Source organism: Hippichthys cyanospilos, chromosome 9 (assembly GCF_059441005.1).
Source record: "Hippichthys cyanospilos isolate Australia breed blue-spotted pipefish chromosome 9, RoL_Hcya_1.0, whole genome shotgun sequence".
In the NCBI taxonomy this organism is placed as follows: Eukaryota; Metazoa; Chordata; class Actinopteri; order Syngnathiformes; family Syngnathidae; genus Hippichthys; species Hippichthys cyanospilos.
The window spans coordinates 15,040,389-15,051,902 of record NC_142377.1 but is presented as its reverse complement, the minus strand read 5'-3'; the positions used below and the strand labels follow the sequence as shown (position 1 = coordinate 15,051,902).

The 11,514-nt window shown below is 37.9% G+C and overlaps 2 protein-coding genes across 8 annotated transcripts in view; both read right to left on the bottom strand.

Moving 5' to 3' along the window:
• Positions 1 to 790: 790 nt before the first annotated feature.
• LOC148419081 (heme transporter hrg1-A-like) lies at positions 791 to 4,010 on the bottom strand. Its single transcript, XM_088423669.1, has 3 exons — positions 3,627 to 4,010; positions 2,131 to 2,298; positions 791 to 1,648 (listed from the first exon to the last, which is right to left on the bottom strand). Exons 1-3 carry the CDS (start codon positions 3,754 to 3,756, stop codon positions 1,512 to 1,514), a joined length of 435 nt encoding a protein of 144 aa, XP_088279795.1. The 5' UTR covers positions 3,757 to 4,010; the 3' UTR covers positions 791 to 1,511.
• Positions 4,011 to 4,671: 661 nt separating this feature from the next.
• The window catches only part of LOC148419079 (uncharacterized), a 35,619-nt gene continuing 28,776 nt past the window's right edge, over positions 4,672 to 11,514 (bottom strand). For 3 of the 7 annotated variants that reach the window (XM_088423128.1, XM_088423129.1, XM_088423130.1), the window contains one exon: positions 10,024 to 10,975. In XM_088423128.1, coding sequence (XP_088279254.1) covers positions 10,719 to 10,975 — 257 coding nt within the window. In that variant the 3' untranslated portion in view covers positions 10,024 to 10,718. Of the gene's footprint in view, positions 5,605 to 5,675; positions 5,720 to 6,457; positions 8,679 to 9,208; positions 9,242 to 10,023; positions 10,976 to 11,514 lie in introns of those variants that run through there. The other 4 variants (XM_088423134.1, XM_088423135.1, XM_088423136.1 and 1 more) reach the window with 4 other exon arrangements.

The following is an 11,514-nucleotide window of genomic DNA, read 5'->3' as shown; positions in this document are numbered from 1 at the left end:
TTCCCTGATTTGTGTAGAAAGGGTTCCCATAATTGAATAAAATGAGACCCTCCCCTCTTTACTTACCATGCACACACAAACACACACACACACTTTACAGGCTAGTATATAAAGTTAATAGGGTGCATTTAGTTCCAGACCCCCATTTCACTCAGTGGAAACTGAGAAGAGTAGTTTTGCTGTTTCCTAATGTCGAAGTTTATAACGCTAAGCTAAACGTGTTACCAAGGTGATGTGACCACAATATTGCAATTACGAAGATGCACGCAGACTGTGAGAGCTGACAAACAAGTCAGTTGAAGGCAATTAGGACAAAAAACATGATGGAGTTAGGAAAGAATACCACTTACAATGAACATAAATATATCCTGAGCATGGGAGACGTCGTACCACATGGTAAATGCCTCTTTTTCACAACCTTAACTTCAAAAGTATCTGCAATTAAATCAAAAAGCAGCAAGCAGCCAGCAGCTCCACTTTGAAGGACAAAATCAAAATTCGGATGCCGTAATTGGCTGACTTCAAAGCGCAGGTTATTGCCCTGCATTAATTGGTGCTTTGGCAATGCTGTGGGGTGTTTTTCTTCAGAAATGTTTCTCAGGCTGCTGGGCTAGATGTTTCATTGGTGCAAATCCCGCTGCTAATACCCGACAGTGACCTCTAACCCTTCCTTGGTAAAACAAGTTTAATTCCTTTGCAAAACTATTCAGGAACAGAAACTGTGAAATAGTCCCTATGAATTAAAAGGGGAAGTGTTTTACAGAGTGTGTGTGTATGTGTTTGTTTCAGATTTCACAGAGGTTTTTCACTTTAATGTGACTTCTACAAACACATAACAACACAAAGTACCTTTTTATATGCTGAAAAGACAAGAAAATGATCTCACTGAGAAACAATCATATATTAGACATAAAGGTGATTCTGAAATTACCAGGAGGGTATGAAAACCATTATTTTAAAGCATAAACAGGTCTTACATAAAACAGCAGGCTTTAGCCAACTTTTGGCATAATCCATAATAAAACAAAATCTAGAAAAGGGCATAGAAAACGTCCTGTCATGCTTCACTCATCAACTGATTATGAAACAACACAAATTGACAAATTAAGATATGAAGCGTATTGTTGGAGTGCTAGCGTTCCCTACCGGCAATTACTTGAAATTGCAATTACAGTTGACGTGCTGAAGCTAGTATATAACAGAGATGGACATTGTACTTCCGTATTTGATGGGTCAGTGATGAGTCATTATTAGGGCCAGATCTGTGTGAAATATATACCAATAATTACAATCAAAAATCTAATCATTGCTCAATGGAACTGTATTAATTAATACCCAACAAACGCGGGTATATTGTGGCTTTGTATAATGTTGATGAATTCCATAATTGGTTCCAAATGCATCAGCCCTCCACTGGTATGTGTATGTGTCATCCAACGCTCAGTATTTCATTGAAAAGTCATCCATAATATCATCCATACTTAATTGATGTGTAACATTATTAAAGGCCTTCAGAAGTCGCTGAGTATACTGATGTCGGCGAACTCTTTGCGATAGCGGTGGGACGACAGAGCGAGCAGGAAGGACCACTTGAGGCTCATGAAGCTCCAAACACAAGACAGGTAGAGACTACGAGGGTCAGTCAGGGCTGCAGGTGAGAATAAAATTATATTGTCACTAAGATCCCATTAAAAACCGCATTAATAACAAAATTGAAATATTTAAATGCATGTTCAGCTTATATAATAAGCATCAGTCGCTCTCTTGCAGCAGTTTTACAATTAATGAACTAGAAATGACAAATTAGATTAATAGAAAAGTACCATTCATTTAATTAAAATATAAGAAAATATTGAACTGTAATAGGTAGGACTTTTTGTAAATTGATCTGTCATTGTTTTTTGGGGGTGGAGTTTATGCATGAAAAGTACTGGTGGTATTGATACTTGGTATCGGTGACTTGTCATTAGTTGACTATTTGTACTGGTAACAATTCTAATAAGTCTCAAAACTATGAATTGGTGTGAGAAATATTCATAAAATAACTTGATAATTGATTAGTTGTTGAGTAGTCATTGCATCTTGATTGTATATAATAAATATGAGGACACACATTGATTGGGTACTCACACTCCTTGTTGTGGATAGCTACTGACAGGAAGGTGATGAAAGCAACGACTGCAAACGCAGAGAAAAATACGCCAACTGAAAAGAACAACTTGAGCCCCTTGAGCCAGGTCCGCCAGTGGTCCTGAAGGTACATGATGTGGGTGATAAGGGTCCACAGTGCCAGCACACCTGAAGGGCAAAACAGAAATACAGTAATCCTCTTTTAGAGCATTCATTAAAAAAAACTTGAAATATAAAATAAACAGAGGGCAAGACTCAATGATACTTGTCGAATTATTTCTAGTGAATATTCATGGCGGCACTGAGGCTTGTTAAATTTCAAGAAATACAATAACTGACTGGTGGAAAACATGCACGGATGTTCCTATGATGAGATTAGAGAAACAGTGCAACACAAGAATAGAAAAAAAAAAAAAAACGTTTTAGCGGCTTATGCATCACAACAGCAAGATTTCGAAGATTTTTGTCCCCCGTGATCACACCGTGATTCAGCAAGTTTCCACAAGCTGAGTCAGATAAGTGCACTTCTTTTTTTGTTTCAGTCACTCAAAGTTTCTCCTCGGAGGTAAGGTTAAAAGTCACAGCAATTATACAAAAATGAAGTGGATTCAAGCACAGTGAAGCCTATACACTGTATCGCATGTGAGGCGTTTAGTTTACAAACCTAATCTAAAAGCTCAAAGTTCACATTCACATGCATCCACTTGCACAATCAGATTGACTTCAAGATGGTTGCATCTAATGGGACCTGTTAGAGTTTTTAACTTACCGGTAATTAAATTAAAAACAGCATTCGGAAAAAATAACTGCTTCATTACACTCCCACACATTTTTTTTTTTAATTATTATTATTAGAGATAGGGGTACTGCCTTGTGAGGCACACTAAAAAGTACAAAATAGTGCATGAGGTGTGTTTATTGATTAAAACAATTCCATCTAGACTTTGCCTTAAGTCAGGTCTTAGATTCAAATATTTCAGGACAACTAATCAGTGGCTATCAGCCTGTGGACTAGTTGTTATAGTTTTTTGGGGGATACAAGCCGTTCCCTCCATATAGGCATCTGTAGTTAAGATATGTAAACTAAAAAAAATAAATAAATAACCGTTTTAATTGCAGAAGCAAAATTTCAGAATATATAATAACGAAAATTGTAGAAGTGGTTGATCAGAATCAAGCTCTTCCCATAGCGCTGTCAATCCCCAGACCTCAACCCCATTGTAATCTTATTTAGTGAACTACAGGAAAAAAGATGATCCAGTTTGCTGGATGATTTAATGAGATAATGCAAAAAAAAAAAAAAAAAAAAACAGCCTCTTCCACAGCGGTGTCAATAATTCTGAAGGGCAAAGTATAATGTCTAGATCTGATTCATGTGGAGCCAGTGTATTCATCGCTTTTTTTAACACTGTAAAAACTAAAGAAGAACACAGTTCGTTGACTTGGGACGAGCACGCTTTCCGCGGTGAAGATTCCCCGCTCCACTTTTGACCTACCTGACAGTCCTCCCATGGCTGCTGTCCACGGCTGTCTGTACACGACGTTCCACACTAGAAAAGCAGACGTCCCCACGAGAAAACCCACCGCAGCATATCCGATACTCACGTACGTTTTGTTTACAGCCATTGTGCAAAAAAACAAACAAGTTAAACCGGTTTATTAAAAAAAGGGAGGCTAACGGCATAAAAAGCGTGCGCTGCTTCAAAAAAAATCGCTGAGCGCACAAGCGCCCCCCCCCCCTCCCAAAAAAAAATAAAATAAAAAGGAAATCACTGGCACTGTTACTGTCATGCACGAAAATCCTCCTCCATGGCAAAATCGTTGCAGTTGGGTGTTGATCTTGTAGCCATCAAATAGAACGCGTCCGCTTTACGTCATCTGATTCCGGGCAAAGCAAATTGTTATGTTAGCGCAGCGACCTCCTGTGGTGGCAGAAGGAAACGCCGGTTTTGTGAAAATAATTTCCACATCCACTTTGTTTTCACTTACCAACAGGGTCCTCTCGGATTGAATTAATTGAGTGTAAGAGCAGAAAGAAAGAAGAAAGGAGAGAATTTATGATTTCGTTTGGTAGATTCTGTGTAAATATAATAATGGAACACAATATCGTATGGGTAAAGGAAATGTCAAAATCAGTGAGTGTTAATAGACGAATCTGTCAATTATTTTGTCAATTAATCAATAAATCAGATCCAAAAAGAAAAAGTTTTCATTTTCATTTGTTAAACCAAGAAACAGGAAATTATTTCAAGTGGAGAGACAAGACAATGCAAAACGTGAGAGTCAAATGTCTGGTCTTAAATGTCTAGTTTAATTATGATCGAACAAAAATACATTTGGTATAATAATTCTGCTTGAGGACTACAGAAACCCTGAGAATTCGGAATTTTTTAAAACAATGATTTTTTATGTTAAAAGAAAGACCGCAATCTACAATTTAAAAAAAAACCTTTTTTTTTCTAATAAGGATCTTACTATAAAAAACGTTTTTTTTTTTATCGTAGATTGTGGTCTTTCTTTGAGGAAAATACGTGTTTAACTTTTCATGGGAATGGAAAAGGCACCAACAGCCAGGAAATTACAAAGTAAATCAACATTTTCTTGATCAAACTGACTTTTGCAAGGCAAATACCAACAACAAGCATATTGGAACTGTTGCAGACAATTGTCTTCAGTAGAACAAACAAGTTGTAGTGCATGAAAGCACTCTGGAATAGTAGCCATCACTTTGAAACATTTGGGAAGTACTGGTGGAAATAATGTGTTTCCAGTTTTTCCTTCATTTTCTCAATGAAGCATTTGTCTCTGTATATTCTCTGCACCAGCATGTCCTCCTCCGCCAACACCAGCAGGTCGCACCACGACACGCCCGTCACCATCATCTCCGCCTGGATGAGCACATAATGCTCATCCTTGTCTTTCAAGGACACCTCTGCATTCTCAAAACTCAAGAAACTGCAAGCCATGAAACTCCGGAGGCTGCAACAGCTGACATACACCAGTCCGAAACTGGGATCCTCTTTCGGGTCGTACACCAAGCCATGAGGGCGTGCCCCCACCCAAGGGGCGCTGGGGTCGACAACCAAACCGCAGGGCTTCCGGGTGACACACAAATTGCGACAATACAGATCAAGAGCTTGACTCTTCAATTCCTGCTCATCTGATGTGCTGGAATATTTTTTTCCCATCTTGAGTATGAGGGGCTGCCTGTGACATGGTTCTGGTTGAAATTTGTCTGTAGTCTGCTCCGTATTGTCCTTATTGACACGTTCGGATGTGGAATGAGACAGAGGAAGTTGTGGCCACTCAAAAGCATGACTACGATATGTAAAATCTTCATTTGATGCAACAGGTTGATTGCAGGGTATGGGAATGAGGGCTTTCTCTTCTGGACAGTCCTTGTAGGTTTGAGTCCAGTTGTCCAAAAACTGAGGAGGTGTGGTATTAACATTGCAATCTGTGTTGGTTCGCTTCCTGAAATAAACCATGCAATGTTAAGCGAGTGAACAGACCCTGGTCACGCATCTCTTTTGCATCATTCTTACCTTGGAATGTTGAGGATGGTCTTCTGTAGACAGTGTTCTTGTATCTTTTTTGGGGGGGTGAGGGGAGGGGGGGGGGGGTGGTGGAGATGAGACAAGTGAGATATTTGATGCCTCTACAGCAAAATGCTTTAAAGCAGGGGTGTCCAAACTTTTTTTCCCGAGGGCCACATACAGTTAGAAAGAAGACAGTAGAAAAAAAAATGCGTACCATAGAAAAAAATTATTAAATGTCAAAATGTATTTTTTGTCTATGCCGCGGGATCCAAATGGCCCATGGGACATAATTTGGGCACCTCTGCTTTAAAGGAATAGTACACTTATTTACAGTAGCCATTTTTTGCAGTAGACAATTTTGTCCACAATTATTTTGAGGATTTTTATGTTGATTCTGAATAACTGATTTAGTGTTCAATATTATCATTTCAAATTGCTTAGGCATAACTTGGAAATGCTGTTTCTATTAATACCACGTGTTTGAAAATCATATTTCATAGTTCCATTTTTATACATGACCTTTGACCAATATTTTTGGAAGCATTTTCATTCAGAGACTCAATTGCTCAGTCAAAAATAATGTTTTTACAAAGATAATTCCATTTTGATATTCAATAATATTATGGATAAGACAGTATTTGTTCAAACTGTATGTCAGGTGGTAACAGGAAGAGAAGACAAAGGCTGAAAGAAAACCTTTTTTTTGGGGGGGGGGGGGGGGGGCAATAATAACAACAATTTGAACATTGTATAAAATAGTGGGTCGAAAAATAACCTGAATCGATAAATCTTGTGTGAGTTTTTATTGGTTATCTTTTCAGAGAAAAAGAATACGCTTCTTAGTTAAGTGCATACCCCGCTAACAGGCAAACAATTGTTATGCTTCATTTCCTTTATTTATTTCATTCAATCATAAAAAAGAAACAAAAAAAGCAATAGAAATACAAGCGTTGGCCAATTCAAGAATAAAATCGGGCAGTAAAAAGGCAAGTCTTTTTCTTCTCACGAATCACTTTTCTAGAACGTCATTAAAAAAATCAACAACAATCAACAAAAGCAACAACATTATTGCACAAAAACAAAAACAGCAAACAAATGTTACAATCGACCACATAGTGACTTAACTTTCACAACTTATAATTCAGTTAGTACAGGTAATTCCAAACAACATCAAAATAGATAAAAGGTAAGACATCTATCAATCAAATATAATTTTGCACTTTTCTTTAACATATCAACTTTTATTGTTTAAATGTGCTATCTAATTTAGATACTTTGGTTTCGGATTGTTCTATAAATTGATTCTTTGTACAGACACATTTCATTAATTTGGTCCTGAATTTTATATATATATATATATATATAAGCTTTCTCACACTTTTTTTTCAGAATTTTGATTGGCAAACATTTTTTGTGAGCTTTCCACATAAATAGAATACTATAATCTACCAGTTCAAACATTTTCAACAGTTAATTGTAAGAATAATGTTTTTTGTTGGATCACTATATCTTGCAGTCACCTGAAAATGACATCACATGTGCTTAAAGCTCAGACAACCAATTTGCGGCTCAGCTTGTGAATGTCACATGACTAAAACCAGAAATAGTTGAGAGCCTGTAGAAAAAAGTTTTTTATATGCATTAATTGTATGTGTGAAAAAAATCAGTTATCAATTTAATTTTAGAGAAAATAACTTATTGCTGCAAACAGTTAAATAAGTGCACTATGCTTTTAAGTAAGTCAAATGTAAATTGTGATTTCTCTTATTTGGAGGTGTTGTTTACTCTTGTTCATTTCTCCTAAACAGTGGACCCTTGAAAGTTGACCACAGAGGAATTCTGGGAACCTGAGGAAATGGTATTTGGGGATTTGAAATGCATTTTGTGCACCATAAATAAAAATACACAGAGGACCAACAGTTACCGTCATAGAATATTTAATAACTGCTCAAACATGTATCTCTTCAATGACAGTTGAAATACTGCAAATGCAAAATTTCAACCAGAAAATGTGTGTTACATTACAAGCATAATTTTTAAGCAGCATCTAAAAATGACACAGAACTAGTGGTACTGTTAAATTATATTAAATTGGATTTGCTGCTACCTACAGAAACCCTTTTAAAATCTCACACACACCCTGGTGTGTTCTCCTGCTTGTTCATCACTGTCTTTGTCCAACTGTAGGTTCATGGTCTGCCCACAATGACAGAATCTTCACTTGCTCAACAACTTCAAAAGCTCTGAGAGCCTGAGATACTGGTCAAGTCCCCAAACGGTTCTTTGAGGTCATATCTCGAAGAAAAAAAGGATATGGAACATGTTTCTCTGTCAAGAATTTCATCGCATTGGGGACATTTTTTTTAAATCATCCCTTTGAGTTCATGTGGGGTTCATGTGATACCAAACTTACTGTTTCACTACTTGTTCTCCTGGATCAGGTTTTCAAGTCCTCTTTGGCAATCAGCTTTCTTCACAAACACTGGTTAGCGGGGAAAATTCCGGATGTCGAAAATCACCTTCAAATCTCTTGGTGGCTTCTTTGCCGGTCCTGGCAGCCTCCCGAGGTCTTAACACCCAGCGAATTCCATTTCTCTCCCTAAAATTAACAAACCAGCCCTTACTAGCTTTGAATTCTTCAACATTTTTCCCAGGGTTGTCTCGAGTAAGTGCGTTATGCAGTTCCCTTGCCTTGTCACAAATTAGGGTCCCTGACATAGTGTCGCCCCTCAAATGTTTATGGGTAATCCACTCAAGCAGAACTTTTTCCACTTCTTCCACTTTGTCAGTTCTTCGCCTGCTAAGTGTTTTTACGCCTTTTGCCACATGGGCAGCTTTGATGGATTCCTTTTTCTTTAATATGGTTGATACTGTTGACTTCGACATATTGTATAGAAGTGCCAGGTCCGAGGCACGTGTACCTCTCTCCCACTTGGCAATAAGTTCCTTTTTCAGTGCTATGGTTGTCATCACAGTTTTCCTCTTTGGCTTGTCACCCTGGGTGCCCTTCTGTTGTGACATGCGGGATACGTATCAAGAACAAAAAGATGAAGAAAAAAAAAAACACTTCAGTATTTATCCTTGAGATGTGCAGTGAAATTAAGTGATACTTTAGTTATGCTTAGGCATGCATGTCAATAGTAGGGCATTTGGTTTATTCACCCTGCAAACGAGACTTCCATGGGTCCACTGTTTTTTGTTTTGTTTTTGTATTCAGCACTTGCACTGTCTCCACTTTCAGGACCCAGTGGTTTTCCTTTGTCATTGCAGGTGACATATGAAGTTTTTATACAATGTGTTTTTGTGGAAACAATATTAATGATGTTAAAAATCCACAATACTCAAGACATGGGGGGGGAGTTATACAAAGTTTAAGATTTTTTTGTATAACTTATCAACTTAAAATTCCATGACCCCTAAGGTAGGATATGCAAAAAAACACAAGCATCACAAAATTTGGCAGTATGTGCACCACAGATGTACTTGTGACAGTTTCTGCATGTGGTTTGTGTCTTTGTGTCCTTTAGTGGTCCACACACCTCGCAGCGCTTCCTCTTTACACCAGCTGAAGCCTAGAAAAAAAAGATCAGGATAGTTCAGGATTTATTTGATTTATTTCTGACCCCCCCCCCCCCCCCCCCACACACACACACACACACACACACACACACACATATTAATATGGCATAGACTGACAAATGTAAAAGAAAACCTGCCTGATGGTGGTTTAAGTTGACACAACTTTTAAAAAGGCCCAGAACCGTTCAAGTTTATTTGTATAGCCCTGAATCAGCACAGTCTTAAAGAGCTCCACAGGTGAAAAATAAATATCACAAATACATAATTGCATCCCCTGAACAAAGCGCCCAGAAAAGGGAAAAACTCAAAAACCTCATCTGGGGAAAATGAGAAACCTTCAGAAGGGACCGCAGGAAGGAGAAGAACCATTCCAAACTCAACAGGTTCCACTAGATGCAGAGTGCTAAAAATAAAAAAACAAAAAAAACACAATGTGCCATATTAAGCCAAAAGTATCCAGTGCGAAGATGCTTAGTGGGTCCATCCTAACAAAACCCGCATCGGTCTATCAGTGTAGGTGTGTCCATTGCGGATTCCTGCAAGTCGTATTTAACTTCTGCTAAAGCTAAGCTTTGAAAAAAAAAAAAAATCTCATCCCATGGTTACTGCCTGGTAAATGTGTCCATCCTGCCTGGTCATTTTCCCCCGCCTGACCGAAAGGAGAAATAATGACAACTAATAAACACAGGACAGTGAAGGGTATCAACAATGTTTGGGACTTTAAAAAGGCAACGTCTTCACGACAACCCAACAAATCAAGACACAACTGCATGAATGGTTTAGGGAATTGTCTTTTTATTAGCAATGGTCCCTTTAAACTTGGCTCCTTTAATGAAAATGCCAAGTAGCCCCCCATTATGAAATTAACAGCAGTGTATAAAATGAGAATTAATTCTAATTTTTAAGAAGGTTTTGAATTACGCATTCAGGCAACATAAACAGGGGAGTCAACTACGTCAACCAAGATCCGAAAAAAAGAAAAAAAAAAAATCTACTGACTCAAATCACCTTTGCTTATGTGGCTCCATTTAGGCTTGAATTACCTAGTGACGCAATTAATATCAAACAAATGGACAGCTATTTTGGAAATACTCGCTAAATCATTGGAAAGTGGTTAACATCTGACCAACTTTAGTCCAAGCACAATAATTTAACAGTTTAAAGGGATTGTACACCTTTGCAGCATTTTCAAAAGTAATAAATCAATATTTTGTTTGTAATTGGGTAACTTAATTATTTTTCATATACTATTGATACATTTAAAGGCACATTTTTCCACCTGTTTTCTGGGATTGGTTGTGTGCGCTGGCAAGATGAGCTGGGATTGGTTGCGACCTGACCCTTGAGCGCATGTGATTACATTTTCAGTTGAGTAGAAACATTTGTTTGTAAAAGTATTAAGAGTAAATAAACTATTTTTCATCGGATTGATTACAGAAAAAAAAAATACCGCTGAAAGTGGCTATGGGTTTACAGTTGCTTCTGGCACTTGTGCTTCCGGATTGTGGTTATTCGGTTCCTCACAAAGTCTCTTATATTTTGCACAGTACGTTGAGACAACACGGCGTCTTCTTCCACTTTGCACTGGGCGCATTCATATATGGAGGCAAGCTTTCCTTTCTTAACGTGGCTTCCGAAATGTCGCATCACCGCAGCAACTTCCGCTTTAGTCCACATTTTCTTTGGCTGTCTTCTTGGATCACACTCTTGACCGGCATTGCCTTTTCCTAAGAGAAATGCATGATTAAAAAGAGACCAAAATTATTTACATGTACTTTAACGATCAGAAGTCTGACTAATGTGTGACAATTAAAAAGGCTCCAAAACAAATATGTGAGGCTGCTGCTCTTCAGTTTTTGTCAGGGACTAATGCAGGCTTTGAATGGCTGCAAGTTGGAAGAATAGAATAAAGTTTATGATTTTTGATTCATTGTTTCTACTACCGCTGGGCTCATGTTCAGTCCCAGATCTGTACTGAACCTTGTGGTACCTAGAATTAATGTTCAGGATTCATTTAAGGCACAGATGTCAAACTCAAGGCCTGGGGACCAAATCCAGCCCGCTACATCATTGTATGTGGCCCGCGAAATGCTAATTATGACTTCCACTTTCTGACTGAAATATCAACTTTGCAAGTTGTCACCAACCTCAAAAAGATTTTTTGAAGAAACAACCAATGTTTTTTTTTTTAAACCAATCCCTCTTTTGAACAGTTTTTACTGGCCTCAGATTTCAAAATGAGTTAAAAGTGTGACTATCATACTTA

Bases quoted from the DNA above. Each gene is read 5' to 3' on its own strand.
- LOC148419081 (XM_088423669.1), bottom strand. From the start codon at position 3,756: ATGGCTGTAAACAAAACGTACGTGAGTATCGGATATGCTGCGGTGGGT. The intron at 2,299-3,626 runs GTAGGTCAAAAG...TTTGCCCTTCAG, and splicing joins AGCCATGGGAGGACTGTCAG to GTGTGCTGGCACTGTGGACC. The intron at 1,649-2,130 runs GTGAGTACCCAA...TCTCACCTGCAG, and splicing joins AGCTATCCACAACAAGGAGT to CCCTGACTGACCCTCGTAGT.